Source organism: Budorcas taxicolor, chromosome X (assembly GCF_023091745.1).
Source record: "Budorcas taxicolor isolate Tak-1 chromosome X, Takin1.1, whole genome shotgun sequence".
Classification (NCBI taxonomy): Eukaryota; Metazoa; Chordata; class Mammalia; order Artiodactyla; family Bovidae; genus Budorcas; species Budorcas taxicolor.
In genome coordinates this window covers 133,564,433-133,591,003 of record NC_068935.1, presented here as the reverse complement: position 1 = coordinate 133,591,003, position 26,571 = coordinate 133,564,433, and the positions used below count along the sequence as shown (strand labels likewise).

General features: G+C 43.4%; 1 protein-coding gene across 3 annotated transcripts in view; it reads right to left on the bottom strand.

Moving 5' to 3' along the window:
• Window positions 1–2,558: 2,558 nt before the first annotated feature.
• The window catches only part of ARHGAP6 (Rho GTPase activating protein 6), a 535,940-nt gene continuing 511,927 nt past the window's right edge, over window positions 2,559–26,571 (bottom strand). For all 3 annotated transcript variants that reach the window (XM_052662938.1, XM_052662939.1, XM_052662940.1), the window contains exons 10-13: window positions 20,164–20,261; window positions 9,794–10,065; window positions 7,651–7,731; window positions 2,559–4,473 (exon numbers count right to left, since the gene is read on the bottom strand). In XM_052662938.1, the coding sequence (XP_052518898.1) occupies window positions 3,773–4,473; window positions 7,651–7,731; window positions 9,794–10,065; window positions 20,164–20,261 (1,152 nt within the window). In that variant the 3' untranslated portion in view covers window positions 2,559–3,772. The remainder of the gene's footprint in view (window positions 4,474–7,650; window positions 7,732–9,793; window positions 10,066–20,163; window positions 20,262–26,571) is intronic.

The following is a 26,571-nucleotide window of genomic DNA, read 5'->3' as shown; positions in this document are numbered from 1 at the left end:
TTTGTAGAGAAACAAGAAACAGCTTTGCACCTGAAGGTTCAGTTCAAATAGCAGGTCTGCACACTTGGATGCGTGCATGCTCAGTTGCTTCAGTCGTGTTCAAATCTTTGTGACCTCATGGACCACAGCCCGCCAGGCTCCTCTGTCCATGGGATTCTCTAGGCAAGAATACTGGAATGGATTGCCATGCCCTCCCTCCAGGGGATCTTCCCAACCCAGGAATCGAACCTGCATTTTCTGCATCTCCTGCATTGCAAGTAGATTCTTTACCCACTAGCACCACCTGGGAAGCCCCACACGTGGATGACCCACCGCCAAATCCTGGTTCTGTCACCTTCCAGCTGTGCAACCTTGGGCAACTCATTTGATGTCACTTGGGGTCTTTCATGCTCTCTGGAAAATGAGGATAGTTGTGACTCCTGTCTACTGCTTATGAGGAGGTGAAAGAGTTAATGGGAGTGAAACACTTAGACCGGAGCGGGTGTCCTTAATAAATGTTAGCTCATCATGCTGTGTAAAAAACACTGGCAAACAGATGTTGGTCAAACTGAATTGAGAGAATCTTCTGACCTTTCTGTGACCTCGGGGGGCCTGCAGTTGGGGCTGCTGCTGTGTGCACCATGGGGGACCGCAGGCCACACCAGCCCAGGGGGCCGCACTTCCAGAGACCGGTGTCTGGAGCTCCACGCCTTCACGAAGCCATCCTGTGCGGAAGAATTCCAAGCTTTACTGGAATTTTCCTTTGTTTTGGATTTTTTTTTTTTTTCCTCAAGAACATTTGCTGCTGATTTAGTCTTGTTTAAAAATCCTGTCGGGTCGAGATGTTGACTTGTTTTCATCTCAGTGTGCCTCTTACTCAGTCATTTCTTCAGTCATTTCTTTTCTTCTCAGTTCTGGTGCCTCCTGCAGCTTGCTTATCAGAGCGATGTACACATAGGCCTGGATGGGGACCTGATTTGATCCCAATGCTGTCCATCTGCCAAGCAGATGTGTATTAAAATGTGCATAAGAAAAAGAAGCAAGCTGGACTTATTTAGAAATTTCTTCAATTTGCACAAACTCCATTGGTAAAAGAGATTTTTTTTTTTCTATGAAAACCCACAACACACGTATGTTAATAGCCACTTAGATCAAGACAAATTCCTGTTTGGCCATTTGGGTCCTATCACTGTGCCTCCGGCCAGACACACAGAGATGGTGACTCAGCACTCAAAGATGCAAGACTTGTGTCAGCAGGCAGCTTTCCTCTTGACTGTAGGATCTCTTTGCTCCTAAGAATGAATGACTTCGACAGCCTTTTAAATGGTTTTGTCCAACTTGAAAGAGTTCATTATTTTTTTCTTGCCAGGTATTCTATCACTTACAAGGTGTTAGAAGTGACTCCAACTTTGACTCAGGTCTTTGTGTCTTGTGCATGCGTGTTTTAAAACAGCTTATTTTCAATGTGATAAAGGCATCTGAGAAACAGGCCTTCACTCACTGAGTAAACAATATGGCCACTGGCCTAAACCATCTAAAGAGAAAGGGAGAGTGAATATCGTTCATTACATGGACATACATGGGCATACACTGGCAGAGCACACACACACACACACACACACACACACACACACACACAATTGCATTACATAAAAATATTCTGAGCCATGTTTTCTGGACTATTCTAGATCTGACCATTAATAGATAGGCATACTTTACCTTTTAAGACACAGACATGTACCTCAGGGCCATCTGATTTGGCAGTTGAAAAAAAATAGGACTGTTAGGGCAAAAACCCGGTGATGGCGGGGAGTGGGGGCAGCCCCATATATCAGGTAGTTGAGTCCAGAAAGGAGAGAGAGAACTAGCCAGACGGGGGTTAAATCCAAAGCCAAGAAAACACAGAGTCAACAGGAGGAGGACGAGGGGAGATGGCATGGGAAAGCAACCTGTGAGCCACAATCAGGCAGCATTTGCTCTGGGTCTTGTTTGCAACTCTGGGCTGTGAGGGGGCAGCCAGAAAGAGCCAGAGGCCAGCAGGCACATCCTTCCCACATTCCCGCCAGTGGCAGAAGTGCTGGACCCACGGGCAGAGCCCGAAGACCCCCATCACCGCCCCCACTCCCAGTTAAGAAATGTCAGACAGCTTTTCTAGACTTCATCATTTCAACCCTGAAACAGAAGGAGCATCCAAGGCCTGTTGTGTAGATATGACATACAAGGATTGTGTTGGGAAACACTTGTCCAGCATGTGGGAAACCACCCGAGTTCCCATCTACTTCCTCATCAACAACTGAGCTTCAAATGAATGACAATCAACCTTCACTTGCAACAAATATCAATTTCACTGGGTTATGTCTCCAAGCCACCTACGACTTTGGCTGTATGTGGATAGTCCTGCCACTATTCATTACCTTTGGACTTGCAGATAGGGAAGTGCATATGTGGAATGGTGTGTGGGTTCATTCATGAGATTTAATGCCAGTGAACAAAGCCTTTGCTTTAACTTTTTATTCATTATGGCACAAGAACTTGAAGAAACACCACTGAAAATGTCATTGCCAATATGAAAATTCAGAGTAGCATGTTTTATAAAAAAAAAAAATCTTTTTCTATGATACACATTCCCTTATGAAGTGAAAAAAAAATTCATAAAATACTGAAGCAAATTGCCACCTGCTGGTCAAAAATTGCTTTGCAGTTGAAAAACTTCAAATGTACTGAAGTATGGTAGGAACATTTTACATTACACAGAAAATTACTAAAGAAAACATTTCCTCAGCCTTTGGCACAGTGTAAATACAGAGCTCTGTTTTTTTCCAAATATGATTTACTTCACAAAGCGCTGCATATAATTTGGTTAATACTGATGATGGGGCAAAAGGAAAAACCATGTTCTGTAATTTGAATACTCTTTTCACTCAAACACTTTATAGTTGGATTCCAGTTTATAGTTTTGAAAAATACATAGAAATCGTACATTATAAATATATATTATATATGGTCTATAATAAAGTTGAATTTGACCTAAAATGGGAAGGACAAGTTCTTAATTATTCTTTCTTTGTCAGGCACGGCCTTTCTCTTGTTTCATTAACTGAATTCTTTCTAAACAGATTCTAAAAATATATTCCATAATGTATCAAATTTAATATTTTCCTTAAAACATATTCAATATGAAAAAGCATTCAGTGACTATATTCTTTTTGTATCTCACTACTATATAAAAATATGGCTTCTCATATTCTGTTCTATTTTGCTTTGTTAGTGTTATTCTTAGGCATTGAAAGAAGGGCTGTCCCCAGTTAAAAGCTGTGGCAAAAGCACAGAAACCCGCTTGTGCATATTCTAGAACAGTCTATAGAATCTCATTACTTAGAATAAGTGACTAAAAAATGTGTTCCTTCTGTTTTCTGTGAATATAACATATAGGATTATCATACATAATCTGTTACGGAATATACAAGAGTCAAAACTGAAGACACATAAATACAATTAAGCTATACCAAAGCGAGAATTTTATCTTATACAGAGCCAATGTGAATAGCTTTTAGATCGGACGTTAACACACATTTTTGTTTTTTTCTAAAGGCTGGCTATGCAATAGAATCTTATTATAAAGGGTCAGGGTCCTAGGGTGCTCTATCTTTAAGTGTACTGACTTTTCTCGTGTCATTTTTTTTTTAAGTGTAAAAGAAGAAAAATAAGTAAGTGCCCAATTGTCCAACACCCACTTTTTCCCCTACTGAGTGGAAGAAGGCTGTTTGGGAGGTGAGGGGCGAGCGTGGGGGGCTCAGACCAGCGTTTCCGGGAGGGCATCGGGGTTGTCGGTGGACAGGAGCTCCCAGATCTGCCATCGCTCCCTCTGCCAGTCGAGCCAGTTGGGTTCCCCCAAGGTCTTCCTGTTCTGATCGCCGGCGGGACTGGGGTAGGCGCTGCTCACTTTCTGCTGGGCGGCCTGGTGCCCTCGCTGCGGCTCGACTGCCTGGCTTCCCTCTTGCGAAGCTGTTCTGGAGCCTTCTTCCAGCCTCCGCGGCCTCCACAGCGGTGGCTCGGCGGCTTGGTGGGCCGGGGATGCTACGGTTGACTTTCCTGGACCAGGATAAGGAGGAGGAGGCCGCTTGTCGTGCCTGGCACCCTCTGCAGGTCTCTGGGGCAGAGGCTTGGCTCTCCTCTGCAGCCAGGCCCCCTCCGGCTCGCTCTCGGTGAGGTCCTCGGCGCTGCTCAGAGTCCAGCATGGCTCCGGCCTCGGCCTCGGTGTGGGCTGCCCGCCGCCCTGGATGTGGGGCGTGCTGCAGACGCGGGCCACCGGGGCGTGAGCCCTCGCCTCGGCCGCCGGGCTCGTGGTCTGAGTCCTCCGAATAGCCTGCGCACTGCTGTCCAGTTCTGTGGGGCTCCCCTGCCAGCGGGGCCAATTGGGGGACAGGTTCCCTTGAGACAGGGAGCACGGTCCCGGGCGGAGGGAGCTGCTTTCAAAAATATCACCGTAGGAACCTGGGAGCCAGAGAGAAGAACGAGAAATGCAATTGGTTTGTAGCCTCTCTCTCGAGGTGCCTTGCCAGTTTTAAAAAAAAAAAAAATTTTTTTTTTTTTTAAGCACAGGACATGTTTAGCTGTGGCTGACTACAGTAGAAAACTTCTAGTAAGAGACCTGACCAATGCTTCTTGATTATCAGCACAATTCATCTAACAGCTTCACTGTCAAATGAGACTAAATAGTCCTGTGCCTAAATTTCTGCCTTCGGAAAGCCCCTCTCTGCCATGCTTATGGAAACTTTTCTGAACCTGGAAGGTAAAAGGAACGTTCTCTTCCTGTTCAGTGCAACTTGCAATCCGGAGGAAACATACATTATAGTGTTTCCATGTTTCTCTTGTGTCAATCAAAGCCGTAGGAATAAATGAATTGAATCGAAAATGCCCCATTTAGTGCCAGAAGGGGAAGGCAGCAGCCCCTGTGTATATTCTACCCCTGCCACTGTGGGGGAGACTGGCTCCTTATTCACCCATCATCCCCTTTCCTTCCTGGATGATATTTCCCAGCCTCCCTTGCAGTTAGGAGGGCCACATATATAAGGTCTGGCTAACAAATGTGGAGGTGTGATGGAAGCCATTTCTAGGCCTGGTCTAGTAGGAAAAACACCAAATGCACTCCAGTTGTCTGGACTTGCTCTCTTCCCTCAACTTCTAGCCCACAATGGAGCAACCATGGAAGACTCTGAGGCCTCTGAAGACGGGGGAGCCACTGGCTAGATGGACCTTGAGCTGAGCCCCTGCATGACTGGAACAGAGTATTCCCACCCCTCATTACCCTGCACAATCCACACTGGACTGCATAGTGAGGATAAATCAACCTGTGAAAGGTTAAGCCACTGACATTTAGAGGATGTCTGTAACCTTCCCTAACTGATACAACTTTCTTCAGGAAATTGAAAGGAGAGCAAAACAGTGTGTTTCACAAGCAAATGAGGAGTTCCTGGGGCGTGTGTCCCTAGGCTGCCTGTCTCCTGTTGATCATTTTGGGAGGAGAGGGGCATATAAACATGTACACAGGGACAGTTCAGACTTGAACCAGCAGAAGGAAAACAGAGCAGGATATCTTGGAATAATTTATCCTTTGGGGAAAAGACAGTAAAGCAGTTCATGGGATAAGGTGAGATGCACTCAGATAATGAATCAATACTCAAATACTCAAACCGGAGTAGAGGCCATTACAATAAAAATGCACCGTGCTTTAGAAATATAATATGGGAAGTATTACAAAACAATGAAGAAGAGAACACACACACACACACACACACACACACACACACACACACACACACGGAAACAATAAAACAATTCACACACTTATATTATATGCCCTCCTCCAGGGGATCTTCCCAACCCAGGGATTGAACCCAGGTCTCCCGCATTGCAGGAGGATTCTTTACCGTCTGAGCCACCAGGGAAGCCCTCATATTATATATTAACATATATTCCAGATGGATTAAAGAATTAAGGGTTAAAATAATGAAATATTGTGACGGAGAAAAATGTATAGATGACTAATTCGCCAATGCTTAAGTAAAAGTTAAGATTAATTTTGTGAAAGAATTCATAAAAAAGAGATAGAATTACTCATGTAAAACATTAAAAAAATATCCAGATATGCAAAAAGGGAGAAAATGCAAGGAATATCAGTGGCAAACAATGTGATTAAAGGGTTAATGCCTTTATTATAAGAAGAGTTTGTAAGGATCAATTTTAAAAACACTAGCATACATAAATAGCCAATGGCATAAGGATAATCTGTGGGTGAAATTCAGCTGATTAATAGAAAAATTGAAAAATACTGGTGAGAAATACAGGCAAATGATAATAAATACAATTTTGTTTTTTAAAGAAACCCAAATGCAATCCCAGTGATTTGCAATACCAATGAGATTGAAGGGACATGGACAGCCAATGTATCCTCTATGCAATGTGAAGTGACTATATCTCTGAATTCTTGGATAAGTTCATTATATTTTGACCCACTTTCTTATTTATTTATTTTTTGGCTGCATCACACAGCCTGTAGGATCTTATATCCCCAACCAGAGATGGAACCCAGGCCCCCAGAAGTGGAAGCACGGAGACCTAACTACTGGACCACCTAGGAATTTCCCTATTTTCCCACTTTCCTATTTCATATTTTTAACTGGCTTTCTAAAATTTTGTGAACTTTTTTTACAATTTAAAATACAAAATCCAAAAAGTACATAAAAGAGGTCCCTGACATTAACTTATTGCAACATCACTTAAAAAATGGAAACAACTCAGTGGTCCCAACACTGGGCTATAAACTATGAATATGCATCCAAAATACTACACAGCCCTTAATGACAGTAATGGAAAATAACTGGAGAATGAAAGGTAAACAAATTATATAAAGGTACACAGTCAGAATGATTATAATTATCTTTAAAAACTCTTGCAAATGAAACAAAGTCAAAGATTGATGTACTTTGGTGGAAAGGTATAGCTTTATCTCCTTTCCCCCTATTTCCAGCTGAGAAATGGGATATTTCCTGCCACATCAGTAAACAAGGATGTCACAGCCCTCAGTGATTGCAGCCCTCCAATGTGAGCCACCCTGAAGAAACTCAGGAAAAAAAAGAATACCTGTCATCTAGCAGCAATCAGATGGTGGCCACTTCCTGCAGCCACTCCCTGTGGTGAGCCCTGAGGAAGCTCAGGACATGAAAATACAGGATACTGGCCCCAGGTAGCTGAGGTGCAGATCAAAGGAATGATTTCAGTGAGCCCAGGCTCTTGCATCTTCCCAGACAGGGAAAAGTGCTAAAATTCCTTAACTCGAGATATCTGGTTTTCCTTTAATTAACAATAATCTGTTGATACTCAGACTACCTGCCCTTTGTTGCAAACGTCTATATAACCTGGCTCCTTCCCTTGCCTCCTCAGAGCAGTTCTCTCACACTACTCCAAGTCTCCCCAGCTTGAAGTCCTAAAAATTCCCTCCAAATAAAATATAACACTCAACTTTTAGGTTGTGAATATTCTCCCTAAGTCGACACAGCATTTTTCAAATAATATCTGAGAAGCATGTAATATGATGATAGTAAGGTGAAAAGCAAAGAAAATTAACTTTAAAAGTAAATGCAATATTAGTTTGAAAATATAATCCTTTACCTGTCATTCCTGGGTCTTTGGATCCACTTTTTAACGTTGAATGCCAAGTTCCCCAGATATTGAAAGCCTCCTCTGCCATATCTAGGAAGAAGTGTGAAAAAAAAAGGTATGTAACTCAAAATGAAAACTGAAGATTAAGAATAAATCAATAAATATTTTTATGACACCTCTTCTACTCCAAGTACTTTATTCAAGATTACAATGGATACAAGACAGAATATGATGCAGACCTGCCTTTTAAGAGGCCTATTCCATTTGGGATTCACGAAAAGGCTCTTTCTCTGTGATGGCTGTGGTAGACAGAGTAAGTCATGATCCCCAGAATCTGTGAAGATGGTATAGTGAAAAGGGTCTTGCAGGTATGCCTAAGTTCTGGATTTTGGAATGAGGAGATGATCCTTGATTATCTGTGTGAGTCCAGTGTAATCACAAAGGTCTTTATAAGAGGGAAGCAAGATAGAAGATGCTATGTTGCTGGCTTTAAAGATGGAGGAAAGGGCCACGAACCAAAGAATGCAGGCAGCCTCAGAAGCTGGAAAAGGCAAGGAAACAGATTGCTCCCTAGAGTGTCCAGAAGGAACACAGCCCTGTGGACCCATTTTAGATTTCTGACGTCTAAAACTTTATGATAACAAATTTTTGTGTTGTTTTAAATCACTAAGTTTGTGTTCACTTGTTACGGCAGCCCTAGGAAATGAACAGAATTGTCATGGGTGACAACAGCTCCAACCGCATCAACACAGAGACAGAGGAACAATGGTTATAGTTTGTTTATCTGGCCTAGGGAATACTCCTCTGTGGCATCAGCAGAGTCACAGTCCTGCATGTGTTTATTCATACACCCCCCATAATCTGTCTGTAAATATTTACAGCCTAAGGTTCTGTCTTAGGTGTTCCCACCATCTCATCTAATCCTTACTACAATCCTGAAACCTAAAAGCATCCTAGGTGGCTCAGAGGTAAAAAACCCGCCTGCCAATGCAGGAGACATGGGTTCAATCCCTGGGTCAGGAAGAGTCCCTGGAGAAGGAAATGATAGCCCACTCCAGTACTCTTGCCTGGAAAATTCCATGGACAGAGGAGCCTAGCGGGCTACAGTCTGTGAGGTCACAAAGAGTCAGACACGACTTAGCATCTAAACAAACAAATTTGGCAACATGATGATAATGACTATTTCTAGAAGCAAATGTCTACTGGTGCTTCCCTGTGTTCAGCAGTTCATATGTATTCATTCTCTCATTTAATCCTGAAGAGATGTCCCTGAGTCCATTTCACGGATGAGGCAAGTACTTTCACATTTTAAAAAGAAATTTTATGCTTGATGGAAATACCAACTACTGTTTTCACTGTAAATTAAAAGAAATTTTTGAAACAAATACTTCTGAAATAAAAGTAAAGCTGCTGTGATTAAAAACACCAAAAAAAGGGAGCCCTTTCAGAGTGACTTTTCAGCGAAAACTTTATATTTGTGATACAGCAGCAAGAATTTGTACTGTGTCTTCCAATGATCAGTTTAAAAGTGTCCTGCGAGTCCTGACCCCGAGGAATTGTTCTGTGGAGGGGGAGTACAAAATCGAACATCCAGTGGTCAAATACATTTGAGAAAAGCTGCAAACCATCCTCTCCCTCCCATCGTGGAAATTCATGGTGCCTGCTAGCAGTGTAAAGATTTTTGAGAACTTGTACAGCAGAGAAACGGTTAGCTTGGTTAACTCAGGCTTTCCCAAATGTATTTGACCATGGATATCTTCTTTTGCCTAAAAGTCATCATTGCCATGGAGACTTATTTGGAACATGCCTGCTCCTTATATAGTGAGTTCAGCTTGTTCTCTGTATAAAAGTAACAGCAATGGCGGGATGCCATCTTAGACTAAAATATATGTACCCAAGCCCACAGGCCAGGAGCCAGCAAGTTCCTCGGATGCTAGAGGGGAGAGACAGCTGGGACTGTCTGGGGCTCACCGAGCTGGAGACTGCTTCCCACCTAGCTGGGTGTGCAGGGACTCGGACCCAGGATCAGTGTTCGGCAGGTTCTCAGTAAATGCTCATTGAATTAGAGAAACATGAAACAAGCAAGGGTTGGAGACCAGGTCCAAAGCGCCTACCCCAGGCCACATGCAATCAGAGGGACTGGATGAATTACCTTTGCCAAGCCTTGGTCCAGGAGAACTCTCCCTCGACTTCGAGGAGGGCAAGTGGCCCACCCGGCGCACACACGGCTCCGGCCCTTTGTAAAGCTTCTCTGAGCCCCCCGGCACCACGTCCTCTTGCATAGCCAGCAGGGAACGCTCAGACAGCACAGGGGAGTTGTTGTCATAAGGGGAGAGGTCTCCGCTGGAGGCCTTGTTGGAGTCTGTGGACGAGTGCCTTCCTCCCATGGAAAAGGAGACTTCTGACCTCAGCATGTCAGGGCTTCTGGCACAAGGAGACAATTACAGGTACGTGAGTGTGTTAGCAATGAGAGACCAGATTCAAACCAGTGGACAGGTTTACAAATGACGGCAGGAGAATGTGTGGACACGGGCTGAAACAAAAAAAGAGTTTCTGAGCAAGGTTCCAAGACTTCTGTCAATCAGGTGAAAGCATTTCTACGAAATGGCCAGCAGATGGCAGCAAAACCCAACAGATGTCACAGGAAACAGCAGGGCGAAGTGATGAAACCCTTTCTTCAAGGTGCATTGCTGAAATGCCTGTTGGATCAATCCCTGTTTCCATTTAAAAATTAAAATCTGATGCTCACTATCTGTTAAATAGGGAAAACTGTAGATAACTCTTTAACTTTCCTCAATATCCTGAATTAAAAATAATTCAGACAAAACTATGAGTAAAACGTTACATGCAGTTTATGGACACCTTTTCTCCTTTCACCCAAATACTAATGTAAATCAATCCATCCTTCCTGACAACAAAGATGACAATGATGATGATGGTGGTGGTGGTGGTGGGAATGACTGTTTTATGGATAAAATGATGGCTAAAAAGATAAACATATGACCGTCACTGGAATCCATGGTATTTAAATACACCTAAAAGGATTCTACAAGGCACGAGTGCTTTTACAAATTGATGTAAAGCGTACTAATGAGCATATCCATTAAGTTTTATATGAGCATGAGTTGTCACAGCAACAGAAATGATGGTGAAAATGTGAGCCGAACAGGAAAACAAGAACATCAGGAACACGACAAGAGTGTTTGAAGTCTTACCTGGGAACATCTGTATTTTCTACTTTCCTCAAAACAGTGGCCCTGACAACATCTTAAAGGGAAATGATCACAGATTGATTAAAAGTTCCCAAACCTGCTTCTGCTGCCCCCCCGCCCCCACCCCTCGCCCCACCTCACTTCTCTGGTCTTTACTTTCTTTTGGATTAATTTTTCAAGACAAATCCTTGGTGATCTTATAGAAGGTAACCCCATGCCTGAGCAAGCCCTTCCTAATCTAAGGTTCTGTGTATGCAGGAGGAGAAAGGATGCTGTCAGGGGGTCCGGCTTCACTGGGGGCTTACTGACAGGGGAAGGCAACTCAGCTGTGACACACTTTCCCTGTCACCAAGGCAGTTAGGGCCCCAAGCACTTTCTGCTGAGGGAATTTCCCACCCACATGGAATAAACAGTCCTTTCCTTGCCTCCTCTTTAAACCAATGACTGATGATCTTATGGGAAAGAGCCAGAGGACAACCCACGAGGATGGTTTTCCAGAAACTTAAGGCTTCCAGTGAATGAAGGAAAAATAAAAGGAACTTACTACTTCTGCTGGAAAGTGGAGGAAAAAAAAAAACGATTTAACTGCCATCATTTAATTGAAGGGGGAAACTCTCTCTGATTCTATGGAAGGAACACAGGACAAAACAAACGGACCCCTGTCTGTCATCATGGGGTTTGACTCTCACTGAGGACACTCCACTGTGAGAATGAGCAAATATAAGTGTGCTGAACTGGTAGCCACACAGAGCTCAGCTCAGAATCTGGGTTCTGCATTATGACCAGGGCTAGACATCAAATTGCCGGGCTAACTTCAGTTGTTTTTCCCTGTTTAGTTGACATTTTTCCAGTCATTAATGAAAGTGTCTTATGTCTACTCGGCAAGAATAAGTCACAGTGTTATTTCGATAAGAGTGGGCACATAAAACCTGCTTTTATGACCTGTTTCAAAGAGAGTCTAGTCAATTCCCTTGCCAAATTAAAATAACTATCTGGGCCACAGATGCTTTGGGGCCCCCTTACAACAGGAAGAGAGTTTTGGAAAGGTCGTATTGTAGCTCATGGAGACCACAATGGTTTGGTCTCATATCTTGCTCATCTGTCTTACAAAACATACAAAAGAGAATATATAGAGCAAAACATAAGTTGCAGATTCAGTCAACAGTTAACATGCATCAGGAAAAACACCCCATGAAAGAAATTTCTTGAACATCTCAAGTACTAGGGACAGTACTTCTGACATGGCAGCGTCCCCATCATCTGGGAAATGCATCGCTGGTTGGAAATGCGAATTCACAGGCTGCCCTTTGGATCTCCTGATGGGACTGGCGACCACAAGCAGGGCTCAGGGCCAAATGAACCTGCGGGGCCCCACAGTGAGAATAATGACTAGAATTTCAAGATGGTGACAGCAGATCATTAAGCCAAATGGGTGCTGCTTCTGAGGACTGAAAGGGAACCTCTTGGGGCAGGGCTTTAAAAGCCCTCCAGGTAATTTTGATACTTGGGGGAAGTCAGACACCAAACCTGAGATACCAAGCCTACCTGCCCTCCCTCACCCTATAGATGTGACCGTGGGCTATGGATCTCCTCAGAGGCAAGTAGCAGAGAGATCACAGGTACTGGCCACAGCCTCAGCCCCGGCTGGCAGTGGGGGCAGTGGGCTGGTTCTGACTTCAAGCTGGCAGGGCTACAGCGGATTAGAGGAGAGAGCGTGCCCATTGCAGCCAGCTCCAGCCTGCAGGAGCCAGATCGCTGAATGCCATCTGGTTATGGATCAGAACATGATAAGGGGAGGGGGGCAGGAGGGGCCAAGCTGCCTTTCTCTGCTCTTTGGTGTCATTCTCCAAGTCAAGCCACCGAGGTCACCACACCTGTAGCCCCCATCAGGGAGAAACCAGAGAAGGAGGTCAGAGCTAATCCCTGGGGGTGGAGGCGAAAGCAGTAGACACAGCCCATGGACCTCCTCAGTGGGGCTGGGGTCATCCCCAGAACATGGGCAGGTGGGGGATCCCTCTTTCCCCAGCCAGTGTACTTAGCCATGGAAGCTGATGCAGGTTGAGTGCACATGGCAAACAGCTTGGGTTAGCCTCTTATGTGAAGCAACCCCTTGGCCTGGGAGAAGCACATAAGTTGACATGTATATAGAATTCATTGTGTGGCAGCAACTGGATGAAGTTACTGTTAACAACTCTGATCACACGTTGAGAGAGAACTGAAATAAATGAGGGGATGGTGACATTGCATGGGGTCGAGACTCTGAAAATGTATTTGATAAATACTGTTTAAAATCATGGGCTTCCCTGATAGCTTAGCTGGTAAAGAATCCGCCTGCAAGGCAGGAGACCCCGGTTCGATTCCTGGGTCGGGAAGATCCTCTGGAGAACGGATAGGCTACCCACTCCAGTATTCTTGGGCTTCTCTCGTGGCTCAGCTGGTAAAGGATCTGCCTGCAACGCGGCAGGCCTGGGTTTGATCCCTGGGTTGGGAAGTTACCCTGGAGAAGGGAAAGCCTACCCACTGCAGTAGTCTGGCCTGGAGAATTCCCTGGACTGTATAGTTTAAAATAATTCAAAATCAATAGTAAAATGCCTTGTTTTATGCTTACAGTTGGTGGCTCTTTTATATGTTTAAAGTATTTCCTATTTATCATTTTAATTTCTCAGCAGAGGTCAGTAAGGTGGTGGCCAAATTTGCCCAGGAACCCACACCCAAGGGTTGTTTTTCTACATGTATGCATGTGCGCTCGGTCATGTCCGACTCTCTGAGACCCATGGTCTCTAGCCTGCCAGGCTCCTCTGTCCGTGGAATTCTTCAGGCAAGAATACTGGAGTAGGTTGCCACTTCCTCTTCCCGGGGATCTGTCCAGTCCATGGATCAAACCTGTGTCTCCTGCACTGGCCAGCGGATTCTTTACCACTGGGCCACCTGGGAAGACTTGTCTTTCCACACGAGAGCCCACCAATTAATGAAATGAAACAATTATATTTACTCCTCAGAAGTCTCACTATAATATTGGCAGTTCAGAGTTTTCAAAAATTTTAGTGTCACTCCATTGCTTTATCATTAAATCAACTGGAAACAAATCCAGGACCTTCCCTGTAAGTATCTTTGAAAAAAAAACCGAGACAAGCTGTCACTGATATCTTCTCGAAGATTTGCCTCCTAAGCTGATTCACCTCTCGGAAGACAATTTTAAGTTCAGCGCTCCAAGTAAAGGGCTAAAATATTCATGTGTTTATTTACAGAAAATATTTACTCTAAGCAGTGAGAAATCGTTGAGAGGCTCATGGTGTTCTGTCTCTGTAGGTGTTAGAATTTCATGGGTTGAGGTGGGGAATGCTGAGTGGATACACTGCCAGTTGACTGGGTTTGCCTCCATAACTGGAGAGCTTTCCCATGAGCCCTGAAAGCCTCGGGACCATCCACAGCACGCACGGCCAGTCTCGGCCAACCAAACAAGCATGAGATGGACACGGAGAGCGAATTGCTTTCTCACCCTTAGCTGGTCCTTCCAGGTCAGGGTGTAAACACGCTGGCAGGGTACTGTGGGCAGGCCTGCACTGCAGCCGGAGGCACAGAACTCGTTCTGTGGATAGACGGAAAACTCCGGTTCAATCACCGGAAAGTGGCCGGCCCGGCCCCTGGCTGAGCGACCTCAGTGAGAAACATCCTTGGGGATTTCAAACTTGCTTTGGTTTCATGCTTGGCTTAGCCGTGAACTGATAAACCTCCGTCTGTTGGAACTCAAAGCACATAACCATCATCGACACTGTTCATTGTAATGGGAAAGGAATCCACTGCCACAGTCACTCTGGATTTATGGAAGATTTTCACATTCATCATGTTCACTTCTGCAAAACATCCCTTATGCAGAATCCTAGGGACAAAGGCAGCCCGCTCCAAAGAGAAGCTGACATGGATCCACACTCCCACCAGGAGACAGACATTAGAACTTGCCCAGGTCTCCCAAAAGTTGTGTTGCTATTTTGTTCATTGTAGATCTTTGGCGACAACATTTGTTTTTAAAAATTGCTACATTTAATTGTTGTTCATTTTGATGACTGTTTTAGCACATCCTTAAAACTTGCACCTCACTTTCCTCACCCTAGTCCCAGCCCTGCTCTGTTCTGTTGCAAATGCCTGTGTTTATCACACCTTGTCTTCTTTGATTCAGTTCTCATCCCCTATTTCCTTACATCCCTAAATCAAGGAGGTGGGGGGGGAATCTATTCTAAGTATCTTTGAAAAAAAAAAGAGCCTATAATTCCAATAAATATACCAGACAAGCAACTAAAAAACTAGAAGTCTTGCCTTTTTAGTAATAAAAATCTCTTCTAATCTCCTCTTGGCATTCCATTTTGGTTGAAGCCAAAAATGTAAGTAGACAAGCACAAGAAAAAATAATGAATCCTCCTTTCACTCCCCCAGTTCAGTTGCCACAGACAGAAGAGGAAACAACTCAAATGAAAACATGAAATTCCCAAATATTACTAAATGTTTCATCTTTCAAAACAGAAATTATGAGTATGTTCTTGTTCTTGGTTTGACACTCTTTTGAAAATTTACTTGTCCACTCCAAATAAAATCTTATGCAGTTTCCACGTGGGGCACGGGAACCTAAAACCTTATTTAGGTATGTGAATTGATGGCACAGAACAGAAGCTTCAGGAAATTAATCAAAGAGTCGGAAGAGAATAACGAGGGAGCTCGTGCATATCACTGCACTTACGGAGTTCATTTTAGAAGCTACTGTTGCTTTCCATTCTGTGGTCTTCCTGAAAATCCTTTCCATTCTTGCCTTTTATAGCCCTTGTAGCTGAGTTTTCACTAAATAAAATCTTCAGAACAAGAGTTCTGTCCATTTCCATTGCGCCACAGCTTATCCAGGTCCTCCAGCTCATGACCTGCAAACGGAACCACTTCCTGTCCCTTTCAAACTCTACCTGGCCTGATGCGATCAGGCCACCTTCCCAACTTCCGTGCCTTTCGTCCTCACCCCTCTTTCTATTCCAGAACCATGCCACCATCCCGATGCCAGTTAGATCAGGTGGGCTTTGCCTTTTCCCAGAGTGCCACAACTTAACACGGATGGGTTCTCTCGCGCCATGTTGCCTTCATAAGTTGCTGTCTCACGGACAGCAAGGCAGAATCTAGTGACACCCCACTTAAGACTACTTACACCTACTTACCAAATCCTACTTTGGTAAGTAGTTATACATGAACAGAATGATGAAATGCCAAGCAACGTGATAATGATCATTAACGGATACTAAGCATTTATTTAAAGCCAGATACTGTTCTAATAGCCAAATAACTATAAAGTTAGTACTTTTTCCTCTTTTTATTTTTTTGGCCGCATGGCATGTGAGATCTTAGTTCCCTGATCAGGGATCGAACCTGCACCGCCCCCCCCCCCCGCCCCCCGCCCCCCACCGCCCCGTATTGTAAGTGCTGAGTCTTAACCACTGGACTGCCAGGGAAGTCCTCATCCCAGTATAACTTTTTATCTCTGGTTTACAGATGAGGAAACTGAGACAGAGAGAGAAATTGATTTACCCAAGACAGCACAGCTAACTAGAAGTAGAAATGGGATCTGGACTCAGGCAATCTGGCTCTGAATTCAAACCTCATGACCAGCGTTTTGTATCATACAAGCATGTGCTATTGATGGGTAATTGGCATGCCAGTGTTGCCAGCATTGGGGTACTGCAATTTGTCAGCACTGTAATCTATCATGACCACGATCTCTCATCACTCTAACTCTTCACCACTGCTTCTTGGTTTAGGCATCACCACTAAGCTTGCCATTTAAGGGCTTCTGCCGTCTGTGCTGGCTAGCTTTTTTTACTATGTCCCCAGCCAGCTGACATATTTACTTTTATGACCAGGCCCTGGTTCAAGCTCCCCAAACATTCAGGCCTATTGACAACCTCTCCAGCCCTACAAAGTTCCCTTCAAATCCTTGCTCTTCTCAGAAGCTATCCATGAGACAACAGGAAACATTTCTTTCTCTTCTCCAAAGTTCATGTGGATTTATGGTCTGGAGCACTGGTTGCCTTCTCTGTCAGCACAGAGCCCCCTTTGGAATGTAACAAATCACCTAACCTCAACTCTCTGGATGACAGGAAATATGTAGTGTCTACTGGGGCAGCTCTCAGCTGGCAGTTCTTAGCCTGGCCACTTGGGAGAGAATCACATGGGAGCTTTGAAAATCCCGGTGTCCAGACTGCACCCCAGAATAAGTAAATCCAAATCTCTGGGCGGGGGGTGGGGTGGGGGCACCCAGGTGGAGGTATTCTTCAGGCTCCCAAGGTGATTTGAATGGGGAGACGAGGCTGAGCACCAGGGACCCAGCACATACCATTTGTCCCTTGGAGGCCTACTTCAACAAACCTGCAAGCTCTTAAAGATGTGAGTTTTTATAAACAGGATGGATAAACAAGAAGGTCCTACTGTAGAGCACAGGGCACTATACTCAGTATCTTGTGATAAACCATGTTGGAAAAGAATCTAAAAAAATGAATGTATATATATGTATATACATATATATGTACATATGTGCACAACAGAATCACTTTGTGGTATGGCAGAAATTAACACAACGTTGTAAATCAACTATACTTCAAAAAAAAATTGAAAAAAAATTGCCTTGAGATTTTAAGCTTTTGCTCCTCAAAGTGTGGACCATATCACAGTACCATCTGAGGGTCTGTTAAAAATGCAGTTTCTCAGGCTCCCTCCCCAGATATACTGATTCAGAGAGTTTTTTAACAAGAACTCCTGGCGATCCAGACGCACAGTTAAGTGGAGAAGCACGCTGTAAAGGCTGCAGAGACCATCTACAGCGCGAGGGTCAGGACTTTCAAGCCTCAAACGGCCATTAAAAATCCATATTTATTTGCTAATGTATGTATTTTCATTTCCTGGCAGCATTATCACCCTTCTGAGCTGCTGTTTGACCTGTGTCCAGAGGGAAAAACTGAATACTCCTCCTTACTTAGCCAATCTTCTCCCAAAGACATTTTCCATGCTCCTGTGACCTCACGGCCCTTTCCTTGAAGCCCCGTCACTCACCTAACATCTTGGAATAGGGTCAGCTTGCCTAGGCCTTGCAATTCTTGTTCCTATGGGGACAGGCAACAGAAGAGGCTAAACCACTCTACAGCTTGGGGTGGGCTTAATATGATTCCTCCTTTTCCTAAGATTAGAGAAAGAAAGGCCCATTTATTGGTGTTTATATGCAAAGAGTGTACTTGAAAACCACAGAGAAATAACTTCTATCACCTATTCTTCAACATATAATATTCATATACTTTTAAATGCCATGTAAAAGCAAGAAATTCGGCAAGTCAAAATCAGTGTTTTTTTAGGTGTGTGTTTTCTAGCTTTCCCACAGAGAAGTGGTTTAAGGCAGCTTAACGGGGGATTCACAAAGAGAAGGCCACAGTGTCTGGTCTCTTGCCCAGGGGAAGGAAATAAGTAAGTTCCTTTAAATTCTGGTGGTACAAGATCTACTGCGAAGAAAAGCCCTGTGTTAGTTTAAATTAGAATCTACACCTTGATGATAGCTAGGTATCTCGGGAAAATTTAAGAAAGCCTAATTCTCTGATATGAAAAGTAAGACCATGAAATGCTAGCCCATGTATATAATTTGAATTAATTTTTATTCTCTCCTGGCTCTTAGGGCTTGAATCTAGGCAGAATGTCTTACTTGAAGCAGAAATTATCTTGATAATGATTGGCACAGAAATGGATTTTAAAAAGTGCTCTTGAAAGGATGATCCACTTAAAAATTCTTCCCTGCTCTACAGGACATAGAGTGAAACTGAACTGAGCAGGGTTATGAACGTAATGACCCAGGAAAGAAGGAGGCCTGAACAATGTGCAATTTCTTTCCACCAAGTTTCTGTAAAAAACATAATTTTTAAATATTTGAAATAGTTTTAAATGAAAATTAGTACATCAAATTCAACAGCAGTATAAAAGAAAAATTTAATGCATGTCCATCTTTCCAAGATACCACTGGATAAGACAGACCATTACAGTATTTATGTATGACTAAGAGAGAAAAGGCTATGAAGACATGTCACTGATTATAAGATTAATCTCAAACTTATGGATACCAAGGAGGGGAAGGGTGGGATGGATTGGGAGATTGGAATTGACATATACACACTGCTATGTCTAAAATAGATAACAAATGAGAACCTGCTGAATAGCACAGGGAACTCTGCTCAATATTCTGTAATGACCTCTATGGCAAAAGAGTCTGAAAAAGAGGGGATATGTGTATATGTGTAACTGATTCACTTTGCTGTACACCTGAAACTAACACAACATTGTAAAGCAACTATACTCCAATAAAAAATTAATAAAAAAGATTAATCTTAATTTCAGAGATTATAAAACCTGGGGGAAAATGTGTCTTAGAATTGCTGAAATTCAGTAGATTAAAAAGCACAGCATAAATGATACTTTCACGAAGGATCACAACTTTTCCTGTCACAAATTTCGGGCTTGGTGCCTTGATGGCAACATCGCTCCTGGTTCATGATGCAATATTGTCCCCTTAACTGGCTTTGTTAAATGTTCGGCACCCCCCATACACTCTGCCTCTATAGCAAATGGTGAAGAGAAATCATAAAATCTAAACAGCAGGAAAAATTCCGTGCTTCTCCTTTGGGGGAAAAAATGGTGGCAAACCATAGCCTACAGGGAAGCTTGTATTTTCTTCATTGCAAACATGCGGGCCTGTGGAGACCAGTGTGCGTTTCTGTCATAAGGATGCTAGCTATAAAGAGTGGGCAAGTCGAGAGGGTGAACATGTCTCATTTCCAATGGCCACCTAGGCCTTGGCTGAGGCCTGTCCTGTGGTTTGGTGATGCACCTGTCTCACTGGTAAGTTACACAGGTAAGATGCATCCAGGCGCATCCTTGGGGGCTGCTAAGCACAGTTTTAAGGACTGTAGAAGTGGAATCACTGATGCATATCACTGTCAGTTCCTGCGCTTCCTGCCAGTGTGATTTAGTGGCTTTTTTTTTTTTTTCTGGTAAACACAGTCTCAAGGGGCTGGAAAAAGACAAAAAAAAGAAACAGAAAAATCCCCAAAGGCAGTTTCTAATTTGACAAGTCAATTGGTAAGACAAGGATTTTCTTTTTAGGGGGACAGATCAGATTTGCCAGGAAGTCACCAAAATTCCACTCAAGTCACCCTGTGTGGAGTTATGTAAACTTTTCTAATTCTTTGGAAATGGAAAGAGACATCCCCAAGATGATCTGAGAAGATGGGAAAACGAGCATACTCACGAAGACTGGGAGGCCTTCCTTCTGAGCAGATAGTCCACCACATCCGGATCAGTCTCTAACAGGCTGATTAGCACTTCATTCTGCAGATCCGGGGGAACCTGCACGGACCAAGTGTCAAGGCATAAATAAAACCGCTCCAGCAAGAGGCGGACTGTGGGCACTGGCAGGCTGACAACAGCGTCTAAACGGATGCCTCAAAAGTTATCTACAGTCCATGGGGTCACACAGACAACAAAAGTTATAAGAGAACAGAGGGATTTGTTGGTTAAAACCAAATCTACACCAACCCATGCAGCCAGTTTCATTCTTAGAACAAACTGGATGATTACCAGAGAGTCATACTCACTGGGCTTCCCTGGTTGCTCAGACAGTAAAGAATGTGCCTGCAATGCAGGAGACCTGGGTTAAATCCCAGGGTTGGGAAGAGCCAATGGAGAAGGGAATGGCAACCCACTCCAATAATCTCACCTGGAGAATTCCATGGATAGAGGTACAGTCCAGGGGATCACAAACAGTTGGACATGACTGAGCAAATAATACTTTCACTTCACTTTCATATCCACTACTCAATTCAATTCAAGTGGGGTGAACTGTCACTCCACTCGTGACTGGAGATAGAGCCTAACCACTTGGAACCCTCTGTTGCTTGGACTCGATTTTCTTGACTTTGAATGAGCAAAATATCATGGTTAAGAGGAATGGTGTTCATAACTTCTTGTCCAAATGGGGACACTTTCTAGAGTTCATATTTATAACTATGCCAAGACAAGAGGCAGAAATGAGGACTGTCTTGGGCGGTTCTGGAACATCTGATTAGTTTATTGGGCCAGACCCTGCAGCCAGAGGCTGCTTGTGTCTGAGTTCCAGTATATGGCTGTGGGGCTTTGGGTAATGGATCTAACCTTTCTAGGTCTCAGTGTTCTCATCTGGAAACTAGAAACAGTAAGAGGACTCACCAAAAAGGCTGATTGATGTGGTGATGTAAAAGACGCATTACTTGTCGAGAACTTAGAACAGCACCTGGCAGATAGCAGACACTCAAAAAATGCCACTACTACATTTGCAGACGTCACTTGGCCATTCGGTGCCTGCCTTCACTTGTTTCTTGCATCATGGTCTATCAACAATCAAGAGTTTTTGCTTCACAATGGGATGAGGCATGCCCTAGAATGTTATAGATGAGCATCATGGGTTTCTCTAGGCTTAATCCTCAGGGCATGAGAGAATGGCCTTCCAATCCTAGATCGCTCGTGTAGGACTTTTCTAGAAAACAAGATTGAACCTGGCTCCAATGGTTTACTACTCTGCAGATGCTCAACCAAAGGAAATTTCAACTACTGAGGGAAAATACATTTTCATTCTGATTCTCTCACATGTGGGCTTGGAGACAAGACTCTTAAAAACTGTGGGGACAAGTCTTCTGAGAGTAAGTGGTTGGTGGAAGAATTTGCCTCCTGCCTCTTGCAGAACTCAATTCATCTTGAACTCTGGAAACAATTTTATTAAGAAGAACAGGGATGAGAAAGCAATGCTTTCTCAAAAATGCAATGCTTTCTCAAAATGCTTTCCTCCTCTCATAAATCTGTTCTTCCTACTTCATTCTGAATCTTCATTAATGACATTGCCAAACCCTAGTCACACAGGCTAAAAAGCTGGGTTGGATTCAAGCTTCTCTGTGTCCTTTCCCCTCCACGTTCAGAGCCAGGAAACCCACTTGATTTCATCTCCAAGATGCCTGTTACTTCTTCCTTCTCTTTTCCATTCCAGCTGCAATGATCCAAGTTTGAGCCCTCATTATCCCTTTGGAGTTCTCATCTGTTAGCCATTACCAGCTTTCATTTCCCTGACAGCCATATTGCAAGTTCCCTCTGGAAAAGTAACTGCTCCCCAACCTTCAGCTTGAGGGTGAGGTGTACCTTCACCTAAATCAATGATTCTTTCATCCCCAGACTGAAGCATGGGTGCTTGAGTGATGAGCATGCGACTTCATTAGAAGCAGTGAAAAGCTGTGAGAACTTCCCGGGGACTTTGCAGAGACAGGATACAGGGCCTGAAGATAGTGCTGACAACTGAAGAAACAATTCCAAGAAATGGAGAGAGAGAAAAAGGGGTCTCTTGACATCATTTGAGTCCCAGGTAAAGCCATGACTAAGCCACATTTGCTCTTGGATCGTTCAGCTGTGTGAGCCCCAAAATTCCTTAAGCTGGTTTGAGCTTTTAATCGAAAACAAAGATCCATCTTAGATGGGCCTTTGATACAACAGCTTGCTAACCTGTTGTTGTTCAGTCCCTCAGTCATGTCTGACTCTGTGACCCCATGCACTGCAGCATGCCAGGCTTCCCTGTCCTTCACTGTCTCCCAGAGCTTGCTCAAACTCATGTCCATCGAGTCAGTGGTGCCATCCAACCAACTCATCCCCAGTTGCTCCCTTCTCTTCCTGTCTTCAATGTTGCCCAGCATAAGAGTCTTTTCCAATGAGTCTGCTCTTCGCATCAGGTGGCCAGAATACTGGAGCTTCAGTTTTTAACTTGTGTACTCTCTGTTTCCCTTAACACGTATGTCAAATTTCTTCTCTGAAGAAGAAATTTGTCACAATGCTCTGATCAAGACACTTGACCAAAACCCTTTTTAATCAAAGCCATCTCCTCACTTGCTTGCCTCAAAATCTGTTTCCCATCTCCGCCCCCAGCAGTCATACCCACACGCATTCTACTTCAGTACCATTGTGCATCTCACTCTGACCTTTTCCCACCTCATCCTTTTAATTCATTACATAAATATTTGGTGAATGCTTCCCGAGTGCCAGGCACTGGATTCTGGGATTCAGCGACAAACCAAACAGACAAGAATTCATGTCTCCTTGAAGCTGACAGTGAATATGGGAAGACTGGCACTAAAGAAATAAACAGAAAACATAGCAAGGATCACTTGGAGAAAGATAAAGCCAAGACAGGGAACAAAGAATCCTGGGTGGGGGCGTGCCATTTAAATGGGATTGTCAGAGAAACTGACATTTTAGCAGAGAATGGAAAGGAGGAAGGAATTGGAGAAAATCATTCCAAGGAGAAGGGAGAAAGAAACAGCAAGATGTTGAGTCAGGAGCAGCGAGGAGGCCAGGGAAGTTGGATCAGAGTGAAAGGAAGAAGGCGAGTGGTAGGAAGTAGGTCAGGTAACCAAGGCCAGATGTTGTGGAGTCTTACTCCATGATAATGATTTCTGCTCTCAGTCGAAGTAGGCAGGGAGCCTCTGGAAGTTCTGAGCAGAAGACGAACACGACTTGTCATCACTCTGGCTACCGAGTTGCTAGGAGATTGCAAAGAAGCAAAGGGTGAAGCTGGAAGCACAGATGGGGGAATTGTTGTTGATACATCCAGAAGAGAGATAAGGCAGGGCCGAGCCAGCGTGGTGAGTGGACAAGAAATATTTGGATCCTGGAGACAGTGAAAGTAGAGACCATAGCAGCAGCTAATCGACTGGGTGGAGAGAGAGAAGGAAGAGGGGAGGGAGCAGGGGATGAAGAAGAGAGGCTGACGTCAACGTTCCCAGGAAGGACGGGCTTGCTGTTTACTGATACAGAGAAGCTACAGGGCGAGGAGGAGGCTGGGGCTAGAGCCTAGGACTGTGGCTTCCCTAGTGGCTCAAACAGTAAAGAAGCTGACTGCAACGGAGGAGACCCAGGTTGGCTCCCTGGGTCGGGCTTATCCCTGGAGAAGGGATAGGCTACCCACTCCAGTATTCTTGCCTGGAGCACCCCATGGACAGAGGAGCCTGGTGGGCTACAGTTCATGGGGTTGCGAAGAGTTGGACACAACTGAGTGACTAGCACTTTCACTTCACTTTGGTGTAAGAGTGAGAGGCCTGTGATACATCCAAATGAAGGAAAGCTCTAGAAAGTGATCAGGAATAAGGGTCTGGGGTTCAGGAAGAGTCCTGGGTTGAACACAGAAATTTGGGGGACACACATATAGTTAGTACTTAAAGCTCGATGACGAAGTGCAATGGCCTAGGAATGAGAATGGAAGGAGAGAAGAGGAGCAGGACTTTTAGGTCCAGAATGGGAATATCTGTTCTCTTACTTTATTGAATACATTAAATCAATTAAAAGACTGACAATGTTTACAAACAATATGACCCAACAGATATACATGATTCCATCAGTTTTTCCAAAAGTAAAATTCAAAGGGTGAAAATGAGAAGAGAGGGGACTCATTTTTAAAAAACAATGAACTGCGAAGCAAAAAATCATATAGGCCAACAATGTATGCAATAATTTTTTTTTTTTTAAGAAACTTTCACGAGCAAACTAGGAAAACTATGTGTATTTTTGTCCAGTTAGTTTAATTTAAAATTTCGTATGCTTAGACATGTAATAAAAAATTTTGCTCCAAGCGCCAAATCCATTCTTACTAAGAATAAACAACTGGAGTGGATGGCCTTTGGAGTGGTGCAAACATCACAATATCAGTTCTCTGATCAATTCAGATTCATTATTAAATAGCTTACAGGAAGGATCATTATTTGAAAATAACTTTGCATAAATTTCAAAAACCATTCTGCAATTCAGAGTTTTACTCATTCAACTAGGCTTCATTTCTAACAAATTACAATTATTGACGTTTATTTTCTGTAGCATATGTGACCTTTACTTGGTAACCAAAGGGTCAGTGCTATAACCCTATCTACAGTTCCTTTCTAAAAGACTTTTGGTACTTTTTTTGCCTTGGAGACACTATTTACAAATGACTGAAAAAAATATAGCTTAAATATGTATGGATCTGCGTACTGCAGGAAGGGTAGGTACTAGCTTCCTATGTATTACACAAGACTGACTACAGTGTATAATACAGAATGCATTATTTTAATTAATTTATTCATAGCCCATCTTGTCACAAAATGATTTAAAGCAGCTTTCAGAATTCACATGATAAAACCACATTTGTTTAAAAAATAAAGGAATAGTTCAGAAAATTGGAGCCAGTGGGAAAATGAAAGTAGAGAATTTGAAATGATGCCTGGAACTGACTTTCAATATTCATACAACAGCATCCAGTGCTGTTTTCCCAATAATTCCTCTTATCTGTGTCCACATTTGCACATTTCATTTCCTACTATTTAATAAAAATTTCAAATTACTGGCTCAGTTCAATAGGATGAGTATTCATTTTCTATTAATTTAGATACTTAATAGAGAAACCAAAGTGAAGAGAATGAACTGACAGGAAATAGCAGCTCACAGCGAGGAGGAAGAAATACCCAGGCAGACCGTCCACACACACATTCCTTTTCAGTAATTAGGATGCTGTTGAAAGAATATCTGACCAAGAATCAATAGCTCCTGAGCTCCAGTTTTGGCTCTGCTGCTTATAGTTAACATAAACTTAGGAAACATCAACCTTCTTCTTTAGGATTCTGTTCCTCAATCTGGAAATCTGTCCCCTTCTCCTTTACGGGGATGCTATGTGGATCAAAGGGCTAACAAATTTGAAAGTATCTGAAGAGTTGCAAAGAACTTTAGCATAAAAACTGTATTGGAAATAGACAAAATAAGTCAAACACTTAAAAGAAAAAACTAAAAGCAGATTACTTGGAGATGTGAATATTTGTTCTGAGATTTTTTTTCTTGCCTAACAGCCATCAATTTCCACCTCTTATCCTGGGTGCTTGCAAAGAAACATGCCTCTTCTCTTCTGCCTAACACTTCTGGTGGGTAATGAAGTTCTGGGATTTCCTCTCAACATGTCTTCATTCTTGACTGCCCCTTGAATTTCTAGAGCTACACTGTATAACCTCTTGAAGCTAGACTATGTGTAGCTTCTACCTTTTAGCTTTTTCTCTTCTGACAGACCTCAGGTCTTTGGGCTGGTCACACTGTCAGAAAACAGGGGTTATCTGATTTGACTGCCTGGAACTTCGAGAGGTTGCAGTTCTCTGTCAACTGGCCTCCTTCACAGCTATGTCAAGATCATATGGGCCAATCCTGGCCAAGGGACCCCAAGGGGGGGGGTCTTGTAGAAGCTTCTAGAAAAGGCTCTCCTTCATATTGACAAGAGATGCAGGAGAGAAAACATCTTTCTTTGTGACTGGATGTGATACTGGCTGCAAGAGATGCTGAAAACGATTGTGGTCTCTTCAATTAAAGATGGTGGACCAGAGAGAGGAGAAGTGCAACTGAGCTGCTAAAATTGTGCCCCCAGGTTTCTTATTGTGTGAGATAATATTGAATTGGCCAAAAAGTTCATTTGGGTTTTTCCATAACATCTTTGAACAAATTTTCTGGCCAGCCCAATAAATCCTGACATTTGCCACCACCTATAGCTGACTGCGGTTGCAGCTGGAACTCCTACCAGCATATCCAGGACCATTCACCCACTCACTCATTCGCTCACACACTCAACTTTATGCTCTTT